This window comes from Electrona antarctica, assembly GCF_951216825.1.
Source record: "Electrona antarctica genome assembly, chromosome: 2".
NCBI classification, from domain to species: Eukaryota; Metazoa; Chordata; class Actinopteri; order Myctophiformes; family Myctophidae; genus Electrona; species Electrona antarctica.
This window is the reverse complement of record NC_136807.1, coordinates 43485430-43512454: the sequence shown is the minus strand read 5'-3', so window position 1 is coordinate 43512454 and position 27025 is coordinate 43485430. Positions and strand designations below refer to the sequence as shown.

The 27025-nt window shown below is 43.4% G+C and overlaps 1 protein-coding gene across 2 annotated transcripts in view; it reads right to left on the bottom strand.

Moving 5' to 3' along the window:
- The window catches only part of kif1b (kinesin family member 1B), a 100230-nt gene that overhangs the window by 72258 nt on the left and 947 nt on the right, over positions 1-27025 (bottom strand). For both annotated transcript variants that reach the window (XM_079492548.1, XM_079492547.1), the window contains exon 2: positions 26226-26376. In XM_079492548.1, the coding sequence (XP_079348674.1) occupies positions 26226-26331 (106 nt within the window). In that variant the 5' untranslated portion in view covers positions 26332-26376. The remainder of the gene's footprint in view (positions 1-26225; positions 26377-27025) is intronic.

The window sequence follows — 27025 nt, the reverse complement described above, 5'->3', positions numbered from 1 at the left end:
GGGAATAATTTGGGACAGGATTGTGACACAAAAGAAAAACCCATGTTAACGCCGCTCTCCCACAGTACAAACATCCCTTTTACATGATCCTTAGGAATACGGTCGGCCCGGGCTCTGATGCGTACTACACACCTGTTGGCTGCTCGTCATTATGTCGAAATTGAGGCTCATTATTTGACCGCCCTTGTTACGTGTCAATCTTGATAAGAATGTCAACTAAAGGCCAAAAAATGTCAATGTAGTGTGAAATGGGTCCCTGTGGCTTCGCTACATACTAGCAATCAATACGAGGATAACTGGTTGCTGCGCAGGCTGCGTCTGTGAACGTACACGCGCTTCCTTCCATCCGCTCGGTGGTGATTCATGCTCACGACGTGGCATGGACGCATCTGCCCCCAGATAGCTGCCTCCTTGTCGATCTGCTCGTGCGTCATAGGAACAGGTCTTTTATAAGTCTATTAACCCATTTTGACCTGAGATCAGGTTCTAAAAATGTCTTCTACATCCTGACAGTTTTCTGAAAAAGCTGTGTTTCTATGTCAGTCGTTCTTCGATTTTTCAAAAATAGCAGAGCTACAAGCTCGTAGCGCGCCACTCGGTGGCGCTATGAGCTTGTAGATCTGATATTTTTTGGCAGCGGTGGCCTAAGGGTTAGAGGAGTGCCCTTGTTGCCGAAAGGTTGCCGGTTCGATTCCCCGGACGGGCAGGAAAAATCTGGGTGGGGAAGTGATTGTCATCACTCACCCAACACCGCTGAGGTGCCCTTGAGCAAGGCACTGAACCCCCAACTGCTCCCCCTGGAGCTGCTTAGTGGCCAACAGTATAAGACTGTGGTTGTACTGGTCAGCTCCCAGGTTTTAATGTGTGTGTGTGTGTGTGTGTGTGTGTGTGTGTGCAAAAATTAATGCATACTGTACCGGTGTACCCATCACGATAAATGGAGGGTGGTTATTACTTTTTGTTCCAGTCTTTTGATTTTCACAATTTGTGTGTGTTTACGGAGTTAGTTTCGTTGTTTGTTTACCCACTGTGTATTGCTGTGCATCTGTATCGCCAATAAAAGTAAAATAAATGTTTCTTTGATCGAACCGCACAGTGCCTCTGAAAGTTAACTGAAAAAAACTATTATAAAACATTGAAGAGTGAAACAGAATGGGCTGAATTGGACTCTGACCACATCTTTGTAGCTATGCCACTGTGCTCTGACCACCTGGTGTGTGTTAGTCGTCTAACTCTTTCAAATCGGCCTCATGGTGGCCTAGCTAGCGGGGATCTGCACTCAGAGGGGCTCACTTTTCTAGTTTATTTTATTTTCACAAATGGCAAAATAGCAGATTGATCATAATGCGATGCGTTGTGTGAGCTTGTACAGTAGATCAACCATTTTCGTTATTTGATTAGCTTAACTGTCAATCGCCACCGAATGTTTTCGGCCAACTGGCCTGGATCAGTGTGAAGCCTTGCCGAGCCATGAGGCCCATAGGGCAGGAGCCTGCTATCTCCTGTTTCTGTAGCGTGAGGCAGCTTGATGTACACCCCCTGGACATGATGTACAAGACAAGTCTGGACACACTAGTCTGGACATGACACTAGTATGACGCAGGGACTTACCCCCAATACAACCCTTGATGCTGAGTGCCAAGCAGGGAGCTGGGTCCCATATTTCAGTCTTAGGTGAGGGCATATATGAAAAAAAGGCACCTTACCCTAAAAAAATTGCAACAGAAGGTTTCTCAACTGTTTTGTGTAGTATTAGGTGTCCTTAATAACATACTAAAAGTTTACCAAAGTTTGACCATGCGAAAGGTGTTATTTTCAAGATGGCGTCCAAGATGGCCAAAAAAATCATTAAAATAGCCTAACTCCTTCATTATTTATCGTAGACAAGTATTTTTTGTGTCTAACCCTATGTTTTTGAGGCCTGTGAATCCATTGGACTTGTCAAAATGGCAGAGATAGAATCAGATCATTGTGAAATCCAATATTTTATATTTGACTCTATTAAAACTCTCTGAAATGGACACCCATTTCAAGTTAAAAGGATATACCCAGGGGGCAAAGGGGGTTGACCTGCATTTGTCATAACATACAAAGTTGTCCACCAGAAATAATATCTATGACCCCCTAGGATCACAACCTATATGGACAACTCGGTCAATTTTGTTGCGAAAGTCCAATATGGCCGCCCCCAATATTAGCCCCTATTAGTTATAATGGGGGGTGAATCATAGAGTATATATATAATAGAGACTGAACTGGCGCGAAGCTCCGCCCCCCCAGCTATTCATGTCAGTGGAAGTTGCTCAGTGGCGTTTTGAAGCACCCGGAAGACTGCCGGAAGTCCCTCCCAGGACCTCAACTTTGAGGTCCTGAGTGACGTAGGGCAACTGAGCGCTCAACGTTAAAGCCCAGCTGCACGGGGTTTCCCGGTCATGAATCCACGGGTCCGCCTGTAGTCCCTCCTCCTACCACTAGGACCCAGAGCTTCAACGTTGGAAAGTCTGCCTGCCCCCTTGGGGTGAATAGGGCAAAATGAGAGATATTTCCACGAAACTTCTCAGGTTGATCAATGATATGAATACGAAAAAATGTTGTATTGCAAGTTTCCATGAAATCTAATATGGCCGCCACAATATGGCCGCCACAATATTAGCACCAAGAAAGGTTTTGGCTCTAACTTCTGAACCAGATGAGCTAGAAATGCAAACTCGGTGTCTATTTCATGGTTTCTGACCATGAGAGACTCAATGGAATACCTATTTTTATTATTGGGTGTGTCTGGACCCTTATTGTGCATATTTACAAGATGGTGGCTACCCGAAATAGTGCTTTACCATGATTTCTACCATGATTGTTGACTGTTTTGGCAAACACAAGCAATATTAATCCATTGGCTAAGATTCATGGCACAGAAGGAACATATTTTCTTGAGCTTGCATATTTTCAAAATGGCTGCAAACATGAAAAAGAAAAGAGACATTACATTTCCTGTCAGATCCTATTACCCAGGGGGGCAAACCACCCCTTTTTGGATACCTGCATTTGCCATAACATCAAAGGTTGTCCACCAGAAATATCTATGACCCAATAGAATCACAACCTATATGGACACACCAGTCAATTTCTTTGCTGGAAATCCAATATGGCCACCACAATATTAACCCCCTTTAGCCTATAATGCGGGTGAATAGGGCAACATTTTTAACTGAGGGATATTTCCACGAAACTTCACAGGTTGATCAATGATATGAATACCATAATGGTTTGTATTGGAAGTTTCCATGATATCCAATATGGCCACCACAATACTAGCACCCAGAAAATAGGTTTGGCTCTAAATTCTGAACCAGATGAGCTATAAATACAAACTCATGGTTTCTAACCTCGAGAGATATATACTGTAAATATTTTAGCCATAATTTCCCTCTATTAAGTATTATTGTTCTGGGGTGTTTCTTTGCAGAAAGACATCCCTCTGGCTGTATTTTGGTTTTGTTCTACTGTTTCTGTTGGCATTTCCTCTGTTTATGTTGACAATCATCCCTGGCAGGGACGTGCATCGCCAAGCCGGACATCCCTTCACTGAGTATGGATGGTCTCTCAGTGATGGTCCCCTGTCCATCTAGAGCCAGCCTGGCCTATGCCAGAAAATCTGTTCATGTGCCAGGGACTGGAGACAAGATCCTGTCATGAAAGGACGCGATGAGAAGTTTGGCTGTCCCTGGACAGCCAAACTTGCCAGGGATCTGCCACAGGGCCTCACGATTGACTGTGTGAAAGGCCTTGGTGAGGTCGACAAACACCATATAGAGACCCTTCTGCTCTCTGCACTTTTCTTGCAGCTGGCAAATGGAAAAGATCATGTTACAGGTACCTCTGCCTCCGTGGAAACCACATTGGGATCCAGGGACAACATTCTCAGCATGGCTGATTAGCCGGTTGAGGATGATTCTTGCTAAGATCTTTACTGTGATGTTCAGGACTCAGGAGGGCTATACCATGATGGTTATCGTAGTATGCCCTGTCCCCTTTCCTCTTGTAAACATGCACTATGGATGCGTCCTTGAAGTCTGGAGGGACTTCCCCCTATCCAGATTACCTGGTACAGGTGCCATGCCTCCATTCTTGTAGATGTCTGCAGGCAACCCATCACCTCCTGGTGCCTTTCCAGAAGTGGGTTGTTGGAGTGCTTTCACTGTCTCTGCACTGGTGGGGGGGGGTCAGCCAGATCAGCTTTGATTGGCAGCTGGGGTATCGTGGCAATATCCTCTTCGGAAATTGAGGACTCTCAACACCTCACTGAAGTGCTCTTCCCAGTGTGCTAGGATGTCACTCTTGTCAGTGAGCAGGACACTTGTCAGAGGAGTGGACTGGAGTTGAGCCAGTGGTTTTGGGCCCATAAAGAGCACACAGAATGATGCATGCATCTGAGACATTCCCAGTCAGGAATGGAGTGAAGCTCCTGCTGCATCTTGTCTCCAGTCCCTGGCACATGAACAGATTTTCTGGCAGCCTTTGATACAGCTACATGATATTGTCTTGTTCATTGACATAGGTCAGGCTGGCTCTGTAGATGGACAGGGGACTGCATTCCCGTCACTGAGAGACCATCCATACTCAGCGATGCACGTCCCTGCCAGGGATGATTGTCAACATAAACAGAGGAAATTCCAACAAACAGTAGAACAAAACCAAAATACAGCCAGAGGGATGTCTTTCTGCAAAGAAACACCCCAGAACAATAATATCTTTCGTGGTTAGAAACCATGAGTTTGTATTTATAGCTCATCTGGTTCAGAAGCCAAACCTATTTTCTGGGTGCTAGTATTGTGGTGGCCATATTGGATATCATGGAAACTTCCAATACAAACCATTATGGTATTCATATCATTGATCAACCTGTGAAGTTTCGTGGAAATATCCCTCAGTTAAAAATGTTGCCCTATTCACCTGCATTATAGGCTAATGGGGGCTAATATTGTGGTGGCCATATTGCATTTCCAGCAAAGAAATTGACCGGTGTGTCCATATAGGTTGTGATTCTATTGGGTCATAGATATTTCTGGTGGTCAACCTTTGATGTTATGGCAAATGCAGGTATCCAAAAAGGGGTGGTTTGCCCCCCTGGGTAATAGGATCTGACAGGAAATGTAATGTCTCTTTTCTTTTTCATGTTTGCAGCCATTTTGACAATATGCAAGCTCAAGAAAATATGTTCCTTCTGTGCCATGAATCTTAGCCAATGGATTAATATTGCTTGTGTTTGCCAAAACAGTCAACAATCATGGTAGAAATCATGGTAAAGCACTATTTCGGGTAGCCACCATCTTGTAAATATGCACAATAAGGGTCCAGACACACCCAATAATAAAAATAGGTATTCCATTGAGTCTCTCATGGTCAGAAACCATGAAATAGAACGGTGTAGTATGAAAAAAGCAACAAAAAAAAATAGGGGTTAGCGGTACTGAGCCTTCACGTGGCGGCCCTGTTTTGACTAATTTCACAGTACCACACAGTAATAATGCATTTATTCCTTAAGTAAATTGTTGAAAGCTTCAACATAATTTGAATTACAAGTAAAATCACCAATGATGGGCATTATGGCACGTGGAAAAAGGATAAATGTAAATTTATATTGGAAAGCGTTCATTTTGAACGTTTAAAACCACTTATAACCACCTTATAACCACTTTTTCAAATACACTAGTTATTATAATCATAACTGTAATTTATATAAGCTAATTGGATTCCTACATAACTAAAACATAGGGTTAGACACCAAAATTACTTGTCTAGGATGAATAATGGATGAGTAATGGTCTTTTAAGAACTGGCGGTGGCCATCTTGAAAATGACACCTTTCGCATGGTCAAACTTTGGTAAACTTTTAGTATGTTATTAAGGACACCTAATACTACACAAAACAGTTGAGAAACCTTCTGTTGCAATTTTTTTAGGGTCAAACCATAATTGCACCTGTCTATCTTGAGAATTGAATTGAATTGAGTCTTTGGTATGACCAGGGAACGAATCACGACCTCCCAGTCTCTCTAACTACAAGGCCACTGAGCTGGTGTGTGAAGTTGAGATGTTAATAAACCAGATCCACATGGCCTTGTTTGTGACAGTGATCCATATAATGGCTCACCTACTTTGTCCCTCTGTCTCAAACAATCTTAAGTAATTTAACTCACACACTGCGTTTTATTTCTCTTATAAGATAATCAAAAACAGTGCACAAGCTGATGCACAGATACAACATGTGTCTACAACCCTGTCGATGTTAATAGATATATTCCACATGGAATTACATCTTGTGTGTTAAAATGGCAAACGCATCCTTCTGGCTAATGAGCAACGCCGTCACTCTGCCCTTCTCAACCATGGCAACAGGTATGCGACCAGATTCCGGTTGCCATAACAACCTCAACGTGACACACGTGGGGAGGGGATGCAGCAGCACATTGCATTCTGTTGTCTCTCGCCTCAATACTTACTGCACTAATGTGCACGAATGAAGGAGGATAATTTACATCCAGCTACGATGTATATGAATCATAATCATAGTGATAAAAACATTATTTATTTATTTATTTATATTTGATCATTCATTATTAAATTCCAAATCCTCAAAACCCGCAAAAGGCGCACGACCACGGAATCAACGTATCAGGATTTATTTGTCAGACATTAAATTAACTAAACTAAATTCAACATTGTTGTCTTATAGGCCTATACAGAATACTTAAAGGAGCATTCAGTGATTTGAAAAAAACCTAGTCCACCCCGGTAACAAGATGTGCTCATGCACACGCTCTACAGTGAGGGAAGTACAACAGACCAACAGCACGTGCACCAAGGCCCGCCCCACTCGATCATGATTGGAGGAAGGCCCCTCTCATCCTGATTGGATGAAGGCTTTGCCACCCAAAGCCCAAAACGAAACTAGGGTTTTTTGACCCCAGGGGCTCACTGGGGACAGGGAGGAACTCCTTATATGGTCAGCACACTTTATAGTAGGGAGGATTATCCAAAAAATAAGAAAAAACAAGTGATATTTGAATTAAGTGAAATCACTGAATATACCTTTAATTAACAGTTTGCAGAAAAAAAGCACGGGCAATTACAGTTCAGTACAGAGTACGAAATATCTGCAGTCTGCACCTCTTGTGTATTAAAACCTTTTTTATTTCTTTGTGATAAACGCAAGAGTAGTAGTTGAATAAAAACACCCATAAATAAATAGCTGTGCGTGAGTGTCGGAGTCGCTTCCTTACTTTTGTTTATCAAGATTCTTTCATTGAAATATAAAGTACTAGTTGAATGGTCCTATACCAGGTTCTGTCTAGCCTAAACTTCATTCAGCCATGAGAACATCATAAGGTCATTATGTAATATAATATTACATCATTTCTTTCTTTTTTTGTTTTTGTTTGCTTTTATTGATAGTCACAGTGAAGACCGACAGGAAAGAGGGAGAGAGAGAGAGAGAGAAGGGGAGAGACATGCAGCAAATGCTTTCATGAATGAGACTCGAACACACGACGCGCTGTCAGGCCAGAGCCATGTGGCATGCGCCGGGACCACTAGGCCAGCGGGCGCCCCAACAAGTTTGACAACTACGCAAGTGTGTCTGTGCTGTGGGGGAGCTCATTTAAAAATCAGGAGAGTTTCTTTTTTTATAATTTTTTATCCCATGATTTTGTAACCCATTTTTCACCCCTGTGTCAATTATCTAATGTGATCCTGGGCTCTACACACCCTCCGCCAACCTAGTCCCCATATATGGGGGACATGGGGAGAGCAACGGACTTGAACTCATGCATCCTTCATGCCCGAGTGTTCAAGTTGCTCCTTTACACCTGACAGGGGGGAGTTTCCCTGGTTGGACGTAGCGCGTGGAAGGAACACGTTATTCCAACCAGTTCCTTTCACCTCCATCAGGCGCCCCGGCTGGCCAGGGGGAGGCAGTTTAGAGACCAGGATTACTGCATGTTTTTTGTGAGGGTACCTACCCTAGGGGACACGGGGAGAACATGCAAACTCCACACAGAAAGGAGAGTTTCATTCAATGCAAGCTGCTGTTCCATCGTCCTGGCTCTGTGGGATGGCAGGTTACGATATGGGGGGGGGGGGGGATGGGGGGATGTCAAATGTTTATCCTTCCCCATCCCCAGCGACCTGGATGATCAGATCAGCTCCTCTTTCCTGGCCAATAAGGTGCCTGGAATCCACAGGAGCTCTCCATTTCAAGGATGGGTGGATACCAGTTAACTAACCACATCCTTCTATCTCAAGAACAACGCACAGCTGGATGTGACTGGCAGACATTTTGTGTCCAGGCCTTCATCGCAAGGACAATGTGAAAAAACTATGCCCCTGGTAATTGGTTTGTTAGAATGTCTGGGAGCACCAGATGGGGACTAAAAGCTACCCCCGTTCATGTGAGACTAACAGGCAAGTGGGGCCTAAAATGGCTGAAAATGTCTGCCTCTCTTCTCCAATAACCCTCTAAAGTGCTGGCTGTCTAGCTTGAGTCGATCAATAGCTACAACTCAGAGCACTGCCCTTACGTCACAGATGCATTTAATAAATTGCATATTTAAGAACAAATGAAGGCAGAGCAAATGTCTCAAATGCTGCAAGGAACCAGACATTCAATCACATAATATCTGTGCAGCTGCATCGTCATTACCATATGTGCCCCTTTCTGCTAGGCGGAGGAATTTTAATTGCTTCCCTGGGGTCTGTGTGCATATGTGCAGCAGTGTGATGTAACAGTTCACCGTAGGCACCATATAATATCTTTGGTGAATTCTCTCGGTCTCTCTAGAGCTCAATCTCATCTATTTTGACATGCTGTGAGAACTGCACACACCTACTGTGTACGTCACAGTTTATCCATGGCTGGTGCAGCAGTGAGCAGATGATTTTAGCTTCACCCCAAGCAACATTAATACCATTCCTCCATCTTAAAGAGGAAACGGAAAGAGTTTACAGGGCACATTCTAAACGGACACACACTCTCCACACGTCACATCCAGTCCGTTTGCCAAGAGCCTGCGTGAAGGCTGGGTTGTCAGGGCCATGTGGCACAGGTGTCGGAGAGTTCTCACTGGCCGCTCAACGCTGAAGTGCTAAAAGTAGCGTCTGAGCACTGCTGCACAATTCGACAAACAGCTGAGACCGCTGCAGCCAAAAACACGGCAAACCCGACATCTCCAAAACAGAAACTGAGGCATGTGCTATATGGATTACCTCTTTTGGATACAGCCACACACATGCATGCACCGAGTGCAGTAAACCCTGCATTCGACCTGGATTCGAGAGCACAACCTAAAACAGGGGTGGGCAATTGGCGGCCCGGGGGCCACATGCGGCCCCCACCTTCACTTATTGTGGCCCTCAGGTTAATGTTGGTTTCAGCTGTTACAATTCCACAACATGCAAACATGACCCGCTTTAATTACTTCAGTCTAAATTAGTAGCTCATTGCTCAACACAAGTATAATTGAAGGCATTTGAAATTACAAAAAAATATTAATTTTCAGGATTCCAATTCAAAAATAGCAAAAAAATAATTCAAGATTTCAATTCGAATATAGCCAAAAATAGCCGATCTACAAGCTCAAAACGCGTCGCAGCGTGACGCGTTTTGAGCTTGTAGATCGGTTATTTTTGCTACGACAGTAATATATGGCTCTAGGGAGTAGGTGAGGAAATATAGTGGCCCTCTCCATCGTCAAAGTTGCCCACCCCTGACCTAAAACAATAGCTATGGGGGAAAAACATTAAAAAAGAAAGAATGGAGACCGCTCCTGCCAAAAAGCTTGGATCTTTCAGAGCATGGTTAAGCGTTTTGTAAGCTTGGGGGGAGCTGTATCGTCACAGCTGAAACTAATATTCCTAAGCTCAGACCGGGGACAGTACCCACTACCCACAGGGAGGACCAGACGTCAGACTATGACAAAGTGTAATCCTATTAATGATAACAGCAGTGCATACTATTTCTGCATTACATTAGTTGGTGCCATTACTTCAGACAGAGTAATTATTGGAACTCTAGGCAGTGGCGTGCACAGACATTTAGAGGGGCAGGTGCTCAAGTTAAAAAAGGGCACCTTGTGCAGCGCGTGGAACCGGCCGGTTGCCTTAATCCATTTTGGGCGGGAACCCCCTTTGGTGTTAGCATTATGTTATGCTTTAGCTATTGAAAAATAGCAGATCTACAAGCTCATAGCGCGCCACCGAGTGGCGCGCTATGAACTTGTAGGTCTGCTATTTTTCTTTTTTTTCCAAAAGGGCACATTGCCAAAAGGGCAGGGGGTGCTCTAGCACCCCCTAGTGTCTATCTGTGCACGCCACTGACTCTAGGGGGAGGCGCTGAATTCCCACCCCTGGATGAATTGTCCCATTTCCACTCAGAAAGCTGATCACGTCATTTGGCCCTTTCTAACAGGAGAGAGGGAGGGAGGGGGTAAAGGCACAGGAAGACACCAGAACAATGCGTTGAATGCAGGGTATTGCAGTTGACTACAGAGCCTGCAAAACACATTAGGTAATCTGTTATGACAAGCCTTTATGTGGCCCATTCCCCTCCCTCAAGGACAATGACCCCTTTTACATGGATGTAGCCCTAACCCATTTCATTACTTTATATAAAATATTATATATATATATATATATATATATATATAATATTTTATATAAAGTAATTAATATATTAAATTATATATATATATATACTGTATATATATATATATATATATATATATATACACACACATACATACACCCACACACATATACACACACGTCTGTCCACAGGCTGAAACACACACACACAGTCACACACAGTCTCACACACACACACAGTCTCACACACACACACACACACACACACACACACACACACACACACACACACACACACACACACACACACACACACACACACACACACACACACACACACACACACACACACACACACACACACACACACACACACACACACACACACACACACACACACACACACACACACACACACACACACACGTTTGTCCACAGGCTGAAATAAAAGATGTAGAAAAAACGGTAAGTGCTCTGAATAACAACGTGATGTCGCTAATGCAGCCCCAGTATTCTAATGTGTTGTTATATAATAACTTTCTATGAAGGAGCATTTTGCATGAAGTCAGCAGCACAATTTCCTCTCAAACCTCCACCTTAGGTAAACCTCTGCAAGTGAGCAGAAACCTTCAGGGTAAACCGTCCTATACAACTAGTAAAACTAGTCATCTGCCCCGGATTTGAACCCAGGTCTACTGTGCACACTTGCTGAAGGGTTTACCACTGAGCTAATAGAGCCTGTCTGGTAGCTCTTGGGATAACCTGAATTTTGACCTTCAGGTGTGTCAAAGATTGTGTGACTCGTGTCCAACCTCAGTAAGAGCAGCGAGACCAGATACAGCCACCCCAATTGGCACTGGCTTGCACATGACATTGTAATTGCCTAGCAAAATCAGTGGGAGGGGCCTATATTTCCACCACCAGACACCAGACTTATTACACCTCAAAATACATACATCAACAAAATGATCCATTAAATCGCATTACCCACACTGTACATAATGTGGGGTGTTCATATATTCGAACGGGTAAGGACTAGTAACACATTATTTTGTATTATGCCCATACAGATTGGACAAAATGACATTTCATTCGCTAAATCAATTTACACAAGAGCTTTAAGCACCCGAACCCCATTTAAAAAACAACAAAAAAGCCATATAGATTGCATCAAAACTTGTAGATCAGCCATTTTCAAAAAACTTTTTTTTTCTTTTAATTTCTTGCCTACGACATGCTCAAAATAGGTACGCCAACTTGAAAGAGGATAATGCACTTATAAGTCATGACCATAATGGCCTACACAGTATATATGGGTTAGCTAACGCTAATATTATTAGCCCTACATAACAACACTTCCTTTCAGAGATATCCCTATCACAGAGGACACCAGGCTATTAGGCTAGGTGGAGTTGTCTGTCAATAGCTGGCTCAGTCCAAACCACTGGGAAAGGTTGCAGCGGCCTGGGCCTGCTGGCCAGCTGCTCCATCCGTACGTACACCGTCTATTTATACAACCGCAGCAGCAGATGGCAGCTGGCGCTTCACATGCCGACAGACTGTCAGTGACAGGAAGGAATGGGCAGGTTTCAGCCGCGCAACCTTTTCCGCCACACTCCTTGCCTCAACAAACGCGGCTCCCAGGCTTTGGGACATTTTGATAGCTAGCTGGCAAACCCGAGTGACCCCCCTGATATTAGCCATTTACACAGCCTCGCTGCTGGCCAGGACAACAGGGGCCATAGAAAGGCTTCTAGAAGCTACCAGACAGAGAGAGAGCGAGAGAGAGAGAGAGAGAGAGAGAGAGAGAGAGAGAGAGAGAGACAGACAGACAGAGACAGAGAGACAGAGAGACAGAGACAGAGAACATGCTAAGCCAGCAGGGCTCCATTCACAAGCTAAACAAACACAGCGCTGTCTGCAACAAAGCGAGAGGGATATTAGGCTGTCTCTCAGGTGTTGACACGTAGAGTTAAAGCCTGCATGGCACAAGACTGAAAGGAAATCAGAGCTGAAAGTGAAATGATAACAAAACTCTGAATGATAATTTGATTCACAGCAAATCCGGGGGCCTTTACTCTCTCTGTGCGTGTGTGTGTGTGTGTGTGTGTGTGTGTGTGTGTGTGTGTGTGTGTGTGTGTGTGTGTGTGTGTGTGTGTGTGTGTGTGTGTGTGTGTGTGTGCAAGTGCACGTGTGCATGCGTGTGCGTCCTATGAACTTGCTTTTCATTTTCACATCAACAGAAACTTTTATCATAATAAAAAGATTCTCTAGTCGGTGTAAACATGGCAGAGATGTCAGCTTCACAGCTATGGAGGAGAGGCAGTCTTCCTTCAAAAATGGGCATTCTGGCCCAGTCCGGCCTAGCAGCCTGGGCAACTAGTCTGGTAATGCAGCCTGACAGCGTGTCGTGGGTTTGAGTCCCAATCCCGATGGCGTTTGCTGCGTGTCATTCCCCCCCCCCCCCATCTCTCTCCCCGTTTCCTGTCAATATACTGTAGCCTACCTCGATCAATAAAGGCAAAAGGCCCCCAAAAATAGGGCAATCTTCACTCCCGCATCAAAGATCATTCAAACACATCCAATGTGACAAAAGGGGCCCTGAGAGCTATAGTTGCGCTTCCATAGCATCACAGGGCTTTTCCCAGCTTAGAAATAACACCCATGTTATGCCAAGCTGTTCACAAAGGCACTATGCTGGAGATTTTAAATGAATGAAATGGAAGGAATATTTCATGTGTATTTGAGCTGAAAATCTGTCTGGTTTAATACTAGAACAAAGACCTTTTCTTCTCAATGTGAGAGGGTACAATATTAAAAATCACACCCGTGTGAAGTGAGGGGCGCTCTTATCATTATACATCATCATACATCATCTCATGAAAAACTGAATTTATGTGATTGGTTGGTAAAATGTACATATTTAGCGGACACTAATTTATCCTTTTATTGTCAATGACAAATATTGAGACGTGTGGGAACAAAAGCTATAGGAGGGGCTAGCGCCCCCTAAAAAAGAAAGAAAACTAGAAAAAGTGCCCTTCCGGGCACAGGTCTCCACCAGGAGGATAGGAGTGTGTGTGATGTTTGGCAAAATGTTTAGGAGGATGTTTTTTTGCAACAATTTTCTTCATTTTGTTGAGGAAATGCAGAGCCAGATCACTCATAGCATCTCTGAGGATATAATTCTGGATGAGTAGGACATGTGCAGCATTTTGTACACAACGGGCCACTCCTGAAAACTTTGGAAGGCAATCTTAGCCAATCAGTGTACAATCTGAGAAATCCAACAGACTCGTCTTGATCACATGACTACAGAGATCATGTGTACCGATTGCCATTTCTTCATACGCCTTTGATGGCAACTGGATGATTTGAGGCATTTTGTTCCAAAAATGTGTTTTGCAAAAATCAAGCTGTTGGTGGCGCTATAACAGGCCAATGTGAAAAGGGTGGGATATATTCCTCAGCCTAGTAAGAAAATGTGTGAAAGATTTCACGTAAATTGCATGCTGCGTTCATGATTTGTGGCTTTTGATCAAAATCTTGCAAACTGCGAAAGCCAATAATAGCCAATTAGGATGGAATATGAAATATCGGACAGATCCGACATGAGCACATGACCATAGAGATACTGTGTAATGATTTGTGAGATTTTTGGACAGAATCTGGAGGAGTAATATCAAAATATGTGTTTTACAAAAGTCGGCCTCCTGGTGGCGCTATAAAAGGCAGATGCGGAAAATGCAGGTCAAAGGTTTGTCCTTGGCCTCTAGGGAGTGTGCATGCAACGTTTCACGCAGATCGTGGGTGCAGTTTTAGGTAAAAAATGTGAAAAGCTGCCTCATGGTGGCGCTATAACAGGCCGTTCTGGAAAATGTGGGGCAGAGGTTCATCGTTGGCATCCAGGGAGTGTGTGTGCAAAGTTTGGCATCGACCGGGTTAACGGTGCCGGAGATTAGCTGGTAACGGACGGACGGAAGGAAGGACGGAAGGACGGACGGACACACGGACGGAGTGCAAAACATACTCTCTCCCCATGCCTTCGGCCTGGTGGAGACAAAAATCAGTGTGAAGTGAGATGTGCTCACTGTATTTATATTGGCCTCACGTCGTCAATGTAAACATTAAAAGTCCATAGACTTGGCTGCCATATGACATAATTTTCAAAAGCCATGCATTGGCGGGGCTAGCACCCCTCAAAAAGGTAATGTAATCAGTCAGGGGAAAAAAACATTTCTTTAAAAAATGTACACTACGCACGCAGCCACTGGAGAGATGTGAATGTGAACTTCTGCGGCTGTTTAACTCCACTATAGCCAGCACTTAAAACTAGATACTGTGTCCTGGAAAGCTTTTCCAGACATAAGCCAATGCAGTATAAATTGTCCATCAACCCTAGTGCCAGGCCGAGACAAGAGATCTCATTCCTAAAATGAAGCTGGGCAGGAGCCCACTATAAGTGACAGAGTAGAGGGGGAGAGAGGGATGAGAGGGTGAGAAGAGCACGAACTCAACTCAAGTAGGTTTTTGAGTGGTGCAAACCACTCCAACAACCAGCTTTGTCTGTATGTTTGTGTCCGTGCACAGGTGAGCATGGTTACTATGGACACTGACATTACGTCAGACCACAGCTGATCAGGCTATATAAGACCTTGCACCACTCAGTTCACACAGGTGTGATTTTTTACTAAAGACGGGACAGAGGACGGGACATATTGCTGTACAAATACTTTGGGTGCTCATACCCCCAAACGGGAATGGACTAGTTAGTATACAGTATAATAATAATCTAAGTAGAACCACAGAGATTCTACATATAGAACTTAGGCCAGTCTTGGGAATACCTGCCATGTAAAAGTTATTTATGATTTGAGTTTAAATTTGGAAAACATGGATAAACCCCATCCAAAACTCAAGCACAGTATAAATCCGTCCCTGCTACAATCATACGACCTTTAAGTGGAATGGCTGGATGTGGGCAACAGTGGAGACCAGGCATTATGGACAAGGGAGGAAAGAGCCCCTAACATTCACCTCTCACAATAGGCACCCATTTTACTGAGCAGTGACCTGGATTTCCTCAACTAGCCTACGTACAGAAACTATAGCCTCTCTTTAAGTGCCCACTTGCTTTATGTAAACCTTGTTAGCATAAGACTAACCCATGGAATATATGAATACTTACTTGGACATACGTTATGTTCATTTATTTGACAAAAAATTGATACATTTAGTTAATTTAATAGAATAATCAAATAATAATCAAGCCCTATTTTGGGTAAAAAGGAAAATAAAAAAGAAGAAAAAGAGGGCAAAATGTTCAAAATTGTGAAGATATCCCATCTACAAATTCGCACAAAAACGCAGGGAAAAGGTAAAGAAGACCCTGCTGCAAGCACAAAAATTTAGAAGCAAGGGCAGCTGATGAAGCTCTAAAACGCTGAAATGCGCCGGTAAAGTGACAATTTTACAAGATCCCCCTCCCCCCGCTGACAAAACGGTCCCGGTGCGGCACCGAAACGGGTCGTACCACCGGGAACCACGAAGGGTTAATCCTCCACTGACGAGACTGTTGTATGACTAACACCCTTTATCTAGCATCGTCTCTGCGGTAAAGGGACATTGTGTGTGTGCGTGTTTGAGTTACACGTGGATGCTTGTTGCGTGCGTGCGTGCGTGCGTGCGTGCGTGCGTGCGTGCGTGCGTGCGTGCGTGCGTGCGTGCGTGCGTGTCTATCAATTAGCTGCAGGGTATGCTATGAACACAGCACAGCAGCATGAGACAGAGGTTTCAAGGAGCTAACCAAAGGGAGGGAACGCTCATCCAATTTATTAATCTGTGCCAATGACAAAACATTACTTCAGAAAGCCCAGAGGAATTAGTCCAGGGGCCAAGCCAGATTTTGGTACCTCCTAAGGTGACATTTTTGTATTCTTGTATGTCTCCGATTTATATTTTGGTATGATAACTCTTCCAATTCAGTAGCTTAATGCCAGTTATTGACAGTTATACGTGAGCACACCATAGGCAAAAGTATCCAAGCTTCATTATGCTTTAAGTATTTATGTGACGTGTCAAACTAGGGGGTTATCGTGATTCTGAATCCATTCCAAGCATTAGTTTTTTTCGCCTTCAAAACAAGACTGTGCAGTGAAAAGATCGTGCCACTGGGTGAATTAAATGATGATTTAGTCTGATAAATTAAATAATACTTCCGTTTCCCCAGTCCCCACCATGGGTCATGAATAATACAAAGTGAGCACAGTGCCCAACATTATGCAGCTCGTGCCTGGACTACAGAGGGCTAGAGAGGGCTGGACTACAGAGGGCTGTAGAGGGCTGGACTACAGAGGGCTGTAGAGGGCTGGACTACAGAGGGCTATAGCAGCTAACTACTGAATTCAGCCCGTGGGAGGAAATGAAACAAGGTGCTGTGTTGGTCCGAGTGAAAAAAAAAAGCAGACACAAAACGAACTAAAAAAAACTGCATTCACTTTATTTTCAATGGGAAAGTCCAGCCATTTTAGCCCACTGAGGGTAACGAGCCAAAGTGCAGAAGAAGAGAAGGAAGCCAGGAGGAACGCGATGACCTCAGAACAAGCGCACCATTATCTGCCTTTAGTCGCTGCTTGCATCATCAAGCCAGAGATGCGTGGCGATGGATGTGGGCTGCTGCTGTGAGCACTGTGTGATTTAAAGCAACAGAGGAAAAATACACTGTATTGGTCTCTGTGTTAGAAACAAGAGTAGGGCTGCGACTATTGATTATTTTCTCAGCGAAAATATCCAATTATTTCTTAAATGAAACCGAGAAGCTTGTTTTTTTTTTGTTTTTTTTTACTATCAATGCAAAAAATAGTTAAAGTTACAATGTCCTTTATCAGTGTCACACAAAAATAGCGAATGTACAAGGTAAGCTTGTACATCGTGTACATGTACATGCGACACACACTCAGTGAGCTTGTAGATTGCGGTATTTTTTTTAATATTGTTTTTCTTTAATATACTAAATTAAAAAATGTCACCACAATAAAAAATTTTTTTTATTAAAACTGAATATTGTTTATAATCTATTAAATCGATTAGTTTGATTAACTGTACATCCATTGGTATGCAGGGAGCCGGTCAATCTTTATCCACAAACACAATATAAAAGTATGACCTCAATGAGCAAGATGTACAGCCTTATCAGACGCCTTATCAATATTGCATGTCTTCCCCTTTCATACGTTGCATAGGATCCTGCCACTCAAGGAGGCCACAATGTTCCTGGTATAGAGCAGGGGTTCTCAGCGTGTTTGGCTGGGGAACCCCGGAAATGCTTTGGCCATGTCTCGCGATTTTGATTAAATCCTATTTTGACCTGAGATCAGATTCTATAAATGTCTTCTACATCCGGACAGTTTTCTGAAAAAGCTATGTTTCTATGTCAGTGGTTCTTCGATTTTTCAAAAATAGCAGACCTACAAGCTCGTAGCGCGCCTTGTAGATCTGCTATTTTTCAATAGCTAAAGCATAACATAATGCTAACACCAAAACGGGTTCCCGCCCAAAATGAGTTAAGGCCAATATCGGCCGATACCGATGTGATAACCGATTAATTGCCAATTCCTAGTTAGCATTGTATTGTTGTACCTACTTAGGTTGGGGAAGGAGTTAATAACTTAGGAGTTGTGGGCTCAACGCTGACCTTTCACTTGAGTAATATTAATAAACCAAATGGATATGGTTGTCTGCCCGCGGGCTGGCAGCTACTGTAATCTAAGTGCAGGGCTCTAGGATCAGATCCCAATGTGCATCCATCTACTGTAAGGGACACTGGACAGTGCTTCCAATCCACACACAAGAGCACAATGAAAAAAGAGACAACAGCTTTTTTTTCCGCCTTTGGCAAAACTGTGTATATATTTCACGGCTTTCTAAGCCTTCGAACGGTGTGACTGAAATCCCATCACTCCTCTGGCTGGCTGGCTGGGCGGCAGTGTGCACTCACTGCACTGTAGTGTGATGCCCCCCCAATCACGCTCTCCCGCACGTGACTCGTGCTTGTGCACGACTTTCACCGTCTCCGCTGTTACGACAATTCACCCTCCTCCCTCCTTTCAAGCCAGCTCGTATCATCATATCCTCTGCTCTCCCCTCATCTTTGGCAAAGAGGTGCACACAGTCTTGTGTATATAATATACACACACACAGTCATACACTGTGGCACTGATAGTGAGCTAAATAATACTGAGGGGCTATGTACTGTATGTACAATATAGGGGAATATCTCAAATACAAATGTGGGGTGATGCATTTTTGATGCTTGCTCAGCTACCTACTTACAGTAACATGCAAACTATGAGCTTCATCATAACTGTCAAAAATAACCAAAAGACTACAGACCAAAGCACTACAATACTTTGTAAATCTCAAGGTGCATCATTAATCATGGCTGCAGAGTGTACAAACTGTAAGCTGGCATAGTTTCACGAGGATTCGTGTAGGTTTATTCACCAGCAGGTGCACATACGGTACAATCTGAACGGTAATGCACTCCACCTGTTTTGTAGAACTGTACATATTTTCATTATTTCCGTCTCATGTCTTGCCAATCCCTGATCCCTGTGGTGAATTACCTGCCAACCACTTCACCTGTGTGCCTGGCACAGGGTCTACCTTGTGATTGTTGTGTCAACTACAATTACATTGTAAGTTTTGAAGTATGCGAGTGCAGATAGGATAATTGGTGGTCAACTTTCTTTGGATTCTATGAGCTCATTCTAAATTAAGCTAGACCTATGCAATCTCAAAGTTGTCACATACAGTACCAAGCAAGCCTATCTCATCACGGGATTGATGCTGGGCTGAAATCAATCCAAAGTGAAGCACTGTCGTAACAAAACTCTGCATATCTTGAGCATTGGCTTCCCGGATATGTGTAAACTGAAACTAAATGGAGAGGGTGGTGAAAAGTCGACACAAGTGAGGAGTGTGAAAGCCACAAGGGGCGTGTGTGTGGTCAGCCAGAGAGCAAAAACAGCAATGTACGAGAGCATTTATCACTTTACCCTTCTGACCTCTGCCTGGGCAAGTGAATTCCACGACATACCCTATTCCTAAGTCCACAGTGCATTAATACAAATGTGTACAAGACATGTAGAACCAACGTTTAACTGTGTACACTCTCATAGTCAAAATAACACTCAGGATGTTATGCAGTACTGCTCAATTAGGACTGAGGTCCACCGTCCCCAGGGCTCTATACTTGGTCCACTCTTATGTTCACTGCAAACAACATCTCTTCACAGACAAAAGGCCAATCTACAAGCTCACAACATGTTGCTTTGCCCCTACTTTATAGAGACAGAAAACGGTCAGAAGGAGAACACACACACACACACACACACACACACACACACACACACACACACACACACACACACACACACACACACACACACACACACACACACACACACACACACACACACACACACACACACACACACACACACACACACACACACACACACACACACACACACACACACACACACACACACACACACACACACACACACACCCCTTTGTTAAGCTACTGTATATCCGACTTCATTTGGATAAAGGTTGACTGTGTACTGTACAGTGTTTCATTGAAACAGTGCAAATGGGATCACATGAGATCATGTGCACATCACTTCACTCCTGTAGTGCAGAAATTATCCCAAATCATGTGCTTCTGATCAACATACACAGAACCACATACTTCAAGGAAGTTGCAGGTGATAGAGAACAGCTGATGGTATCAGCAGACCACATCATGTTATAAATGGTTTGCAGAAAAATAAGTAAACAGCAGCACATGGGCCGGACTGTGTCTTGACCTAAAGTTACAGATCTAAAAAAAATCATCCCATCCTAACAACTATCCTGACTCTCCCAATTAAGTAATGAACAAAAACAAAATGCAACTTGCTATGCCGAGACCAAAGCGCGAGATCATGTCGGTCAGTCAGGAATGCAATGCATCTCTCTGATGATCACCAACTAGCGTGCGCAACGTGTCATGCCGCAAAACAATCACAAGCATGACGATCAGTCGGTGAGGAATGCGACACCCTGAGTGTACATGGCTTGGTGTAACTACAAGGGTCAGCAGTGGGATTACAGTGGGAAGGGCGTGGCAACCTGAGGCATGCAGGAGGATTACTGGTCTTAATCAGGTCAATCACCCCTGTCTGTCTACACAGAGTTCAATGGTATAGGAAGATGACCTTCCACGTGCAAAACCCCTGCTCACAATCTGCCCTTGTCTTCTTATCCGGTCACTTCGCTCTTCAGTGACAGTGAGACCCTCAACCATTAACTCACACATGCAATCATGGAGGTGGGAGAGTCACTGCATCTATGTACCCCGCTCTCAATAACCCTATGGTAAACAGGGAACATGGGGATGACCCCATGGAGGGCTATGAGGTAGGGCTGAACATGATTATTGATCAGTCAGACTGTTTTGTGATCATCAAGATTAATTATTGGTCATGATGACTTGGGGTGGGACGAAATTCCCTTCACTTTTGCATACATCATCTGACCCAAGTGGACTTATAAAATAAATAGAATTGGATGTTTTTTTAATATGGTTAAATAAAATGCCACTTTTAATATCAATACTAAAGCCCAACCGATGCCACGTTTTTGGGGGTTCGATGGCGATCCCGATTTTGAAGAGTCCTAGCCAAAAGCTCGCTGTCTACAGAGGAAGTTCAGTCACGCGAGAGACTCGGAGTAGAGTCGCTACTTCTTTGCTTGGAAAGGAGCCATCTTAGGTGGTTCGGGCATCTGGTTAGGATGCCTCTCGGGCGTCTCCCTAGGGAGGTCCTCGAGGCACGTCCCACTGGGAGGAGACCCCAGGGGCAGACCAAGGCGCAGTTGGAGGAATCACATCGACTCACTGGCCTTGGAACGCCTCAGGATCGCCCAGGAGGAAGTTACTAAATGTTGCTCTGGAGAGGGAAGTCTGAAGCTCTCTGGTGGAGCTGTCGCCCCCGCGACCCGACTACGGATAAGCGGTTGATTGAAGATGGATGGCTGGATGGATAGCCCAACGATTACCGATCTTGAAATCAATTTAAAAAAAATAAGTTTCTAAGTGAAAACATTTAATTTAGAAGCAAACAAATAGAACAAAAAAACAAAACAACCTTAAGATAGATAACTTTTAATGAATAAGCAAACAAATAAATATTAATATTAATCTACAAGCTCAAAGCATAACATTGTGATGCATTGTGAGTTTGTAGATTGGCTATTTGTGAAAAAGTTTAAAAGGTTAAAAATTGGGACACGTTGGCTGCATAACTAACCATACCGATGTGAAAAGTCAAATAATGTTGATATTGGCAAAACAGGTTCTAATCAAAAGATGATTAACTAGATACAGTAGGTGCACTCCTACGATCTCCGGTAGGTTGGCTAGTACTACCCACAGCCCACACACTTTGGAAGTCAATCGTAGCCAATGAGAATGCAATATGAAACATCTACAGTAGCAGACCCTTGATCACATGACTAGACAAAATGTAATCTGTAGGATTAGCAGAAAAATGTGTTTTGCAAAAAAGAAAAAAGCTAAATGGGGGGGACATTTGTCAGGCGGAAATGGGCATGACCTACATGGGGAGTTGCATCATGATCCAATTAATCCAGGGGGAAATATTTTGACTGTACGACCCGACCTATGGTTCAAAACGTGAATCGATCTGTTATAGTGCCACCAATGCCATGAGGCTGATTTGAAAGATTTGGGGCAGAGGTTCTTCCTTGGCCTACTGGGAGAGCGTGCATGAAAAGGAGGGGCAAAAAAAACGTTATCTCCGCGTCCCAGCCTGGCGGAGATAATTATTACACCAATTACTTTATGTCATCATTTATTGTTCGATCCTGCCCTAAAGATCACCTCTGCAGGTGATCTTTAGGGCATCTTTCACTTAGCTGGCTCCGAGAGGAAACTCAGCAGAATTGTATCTGAGAGGTGACCTGACCTTCCCTAAGTGCCACGCATCACATAAGCTTCATTTTAATATTTTAAAATGTAAAAAAAAAAAGAAAAAAAAGAAAAAAGAAAGAAAGCTACATAACAAGTTGATTGCAATGCAATGTGTTGTGAGCTTGTAGTTGGCTATTTGAAAAATGTTTAAACATTTTACAAATAAGGTAGTCACAACATCGACATTGAGGTTAAACATATTGGGATATTACATTTTGGGCATATCCACAGCACTAGCTAAGCTCGATATCATCCATGAACGATATTCAATCTTTGTCACGTGAAGATCATCAATATCTTACTCATGGTGATGAATCATCTCCCATAATGTAAGAGGTCAATGAAGAAAAACAATGTGTCATGGGGCTTTACATATGAGTATGAGTAACTGCGCATTGGTTGATAGTTGGAACATAACACATGGGTTACATAACCAATGTGGTGCCCACATCAGGGTCCTAATGAAGGCTGGCTTTTGAAGTTGTGGGGTTCTCTCACATTTGGAGGAGCAGTACTACTATTAAACGCAACAGCCCAGCTGGTTAATTGCATTTGCTGTGGTATGTCTGAGGGTGTCTGCTGAAAAAGGCCTTTACTTAGTTCCAAGCCTGTTCTTGGAGGCCTTGGACACCTCTCCTGCACACTGGATAATCAATTTACCGCGTCTGAGTTATCTTTCACTGTCCTTCATGCACAGTGGAGATTGGAGAGAGAGAGAGAGAGAGACACAGCAAGAGAAGAAGCATATCCTACCCTTGCAGTGCACCCACATTGTTCTGCTGAGGTACACAGCACACACAAACAAAAACATATCATGTCCTTGAGCACATGGCAAGAATGAGGGGAATGCCATGGCTTCATCCATCTACAGGACAACCTGACCAAGCTACATTTTAACATACCAAATCTACCAGAACAGCTCTTAGCCCCACATGCTAGCCTTCATCAGGCTAACATCAGGCTGACAAAATGGCAAATACCAAATTGGATCCTTATCATAAAATGGCTTACTTATTTTGAAATTCAAAATCATGCTGCAAAATTATAGATTTCAAAAATGAAATAAGTATGAATATGAATATGTCCATGCATCACCCAAGCCTCGACAGTCTCAAGCCTTTCAGAACAAACAGCTGCTGGAAGCGTTTCATAAAAAGAACCAGTATGAAGAACCGGTATGGCCCATGTAAACAAGGAACGTAAGTAAACCATAGGTGACTGACTTAGAGAAACAGTGTATTCTTTCACAAGTCACAACACATATCATCTGGGCTGTGTGTTCATAGGTGTGTGCACATGTGTGTGTTTATTATGACACAAGCGAACCACAATCCCTCATCCCGCATACCATCTGCAATGGAGTCCTGATGAAGGGAAGAGTATGGCTGCCTGCCAGCCTCCCATTCTGCTCTGCAATCTGCCCATGTGATAGGAGGAGGTACTGTAGACTCAGAGTAGACACTACTGCTGCAGCCTCCTCTCTCTCTCTCTCTCTCCCTCCCTCACTTACACACTACCCCCAACAAAACACTGCATATTCTACTGCAGCTCTGCTACAAACTTCAAGTCACCCTCCAGCACCTCTGGGTGTCATTGGCATGATGGAAACCCAGGGATCTGATGCTATATGAACCCGAAAGTACTAGGGATTTGACAGAAAGCTTCTCTTTGGAGGAGTTTGAGAGATAAAGGACAAGTGAGGCATATCTGGCAGGAGAGGCCTGATCTTATGTTCGATTCATATGGGCTTAGTCTAATGAGGCTGATATGATCCCAGTGACAGAAAGAACAAGCCCAAGGCAAACATACATTGGATCCTGTTTTAATAGAACAGAACAGGTTTCAGGTTTCTGGCAAAGTAATCTTACTGCATGGCTCTCTCTGTAGGAGGCGAGACGTATAGAAATGGGTCTGTCTGTCTGTTTGTGTCAGTATGACCGGGGCTAATCTTACAAACCACTGGACCGATCAAATGTCACAATTTCTTGTGTATGCTGCCAGCGGGCCTAAAAAAACTGCATTGTTTCTTTCATCGTATTTAATGGTGATCATCAGATGGAGTTGAAACATGGCCTAAACATGCAGTCATACAGTAGAAGCCAAGAGATACATCATGGTTGACTGACGTCAGAGCAGCCATATGACGTGACATCCGAGATCCACATAGGGGCTACGCCGTAACATGACCCTGTCTCGTTATTGGGTCATTTGACGTCTGTAGGGTAACCCAACGTCAGGCAGATGGTATTGATCCAATGCTTTTAATGAGACACGCAACAATGTGTTTGGGGTCAGCTACGCTTGCCATTTAAAGTGGCAAGAGAGACTCACAGTAACAGGCTAACAGGCTGAATCTGTACAAAACATCTGTAAGCCCTGTGTTGTTTTGCCATAGATACCCTTTGGCCTTTCACACAAATACAATTATTACCACAGAAGCACATGGCACATTTAGCCAACACAAATAGTTTTTTTCATGGATATACAGTGATGAGTTTGTTTATCTGACGTCGCAGGTATAAGCACCGCACCGTTATTTAATTATTTCAATTTCGAAGAAAGTATCTAGGCAAATTACAATATGGATTTTGTTTTCTTTCATTTGAACATGAGCTTTGGAGACAGAATTAATTAAATGAATCAAGTCCCCATTTGGAACACGTCATTTTCTATTCTTAGTTAGATTTCTTTTTTGGGGGGAGCCATATCACACATGCATATATGTGAAATCCAACAGTATAACTAAAACATGAAAGTTATCAGAAGGAGCCCAAGCTCTGGGCTGCATATTAAGTGTAATCTATTGAGTGTCCATCTTAATCATCGATCCAGATGATATGCTGTCGGAGGGGAGACAAATTGCATTGGCTGACACTGCAACTGAATATAAAGTACGGTCATTTTCTTTACATCAAACAATACGATACAATATCTGCAAAGGTTAAACTGCATTTTTGTATTGCTGGATCTCAATCTCCCATGGTTTTTGGTAAATTGAATGAAATATGTATTATATTTTAAAATGGCCAACATTTGAGTTTTGCCAAAAGATCTGCAACTGCCCCATGATCCCCCTATTACTTTAAAATGGAGCTATATGCAGAAAAGGGAGTGTGATTTGCCAAACTATATGTGCAAACCACATAAAACTACAATAAATATGATTGCAGTCTACAACACTGCATGGGGGAGGGGCCCAAAACGAAGACTGTTTGGGGATGACCTCTGTGTCGACCACAATGGACCAACTCAGCGTTTCTCACACTGAAGACTCCTCAGGCATGGACCTCCTTTCAAAGGGAGGAGGAATTTCACTCAGTGTGCCTTTTATTCCCTTTCAGGCTGTTTGTTCCCCACCATTCAGTTTGCTCATTCTGCTGTTAGCAAATGAGACCCCTGCAGCAGGAGCAGGCAGGAGATCGTATATGATGTGCGGAAGTGAATTGGTACTACACGGTAGGGGGGTATAAACTTGGAGAATAGTGTCACTATGTTGTGTGTGTGACTGTGTGTGTGTGTGTGTGTGTGTGTGTGTGTGTGTGTTACTCACTGGTGGAGTTCCCTTGCATCTGAATGATACATTTTGAGTCCTTGCCCGTCTCCCTGGAGTTGAAGGGGCGAACTCGAACGCAAACTTTTACAGACGCCCCAGACATGGTTGCAGTCAAGGACGTTCACTTAAGATTCCAAATATGTCTTTCCTGTAAGAAGCATAAAAACATTTGGGTTTCCATGAAGAACATGACAACACGCTCACACACAACAAACAGAATAGACATCACAGCTTGCATTTATAACTAATTTATAAATCCTGTCCAATCCATCCTAGGGTACATTCTAAACTGCAACTGCTCTATTATAGTCCCACCATAGCTTTATTCCTATATTACATTTCCATTCATAACAGCCTACTACAACAAACATGGCCGACCAAGAGCACCAAGGCTATTTTTCTTTTGGTAAACAACAATCAAGCAAATCTTCCACCATTCAAATACTGGCAACAAGTATTTATCAATTGTGCAATGTATTCAAATCTGCCTTGTGTTCAAAGGAAAATGGCTTGCCAGTTATGCCTGCCCATAATATAAGCAGCATTCCATGGCCATGCAACTACTGATCATACAACTACCAGTATGTCTTCTTTACGATCACTAATGAAGCTGTACTTCTTGAGTCCCATCATTAGCACATAAATATATTTTTCATCATGTCCGTGCAGTCAGACAGCCATACTTGCTAAAGCATACGCCCATGAAATTCTATCTACCCAGGTCCCTATTTGGTAGGCAAAAGTCAGAGAGAGAGAGAGCTAGGCAGGCCTGCTTGCTATACCTATACAGTGTTGTC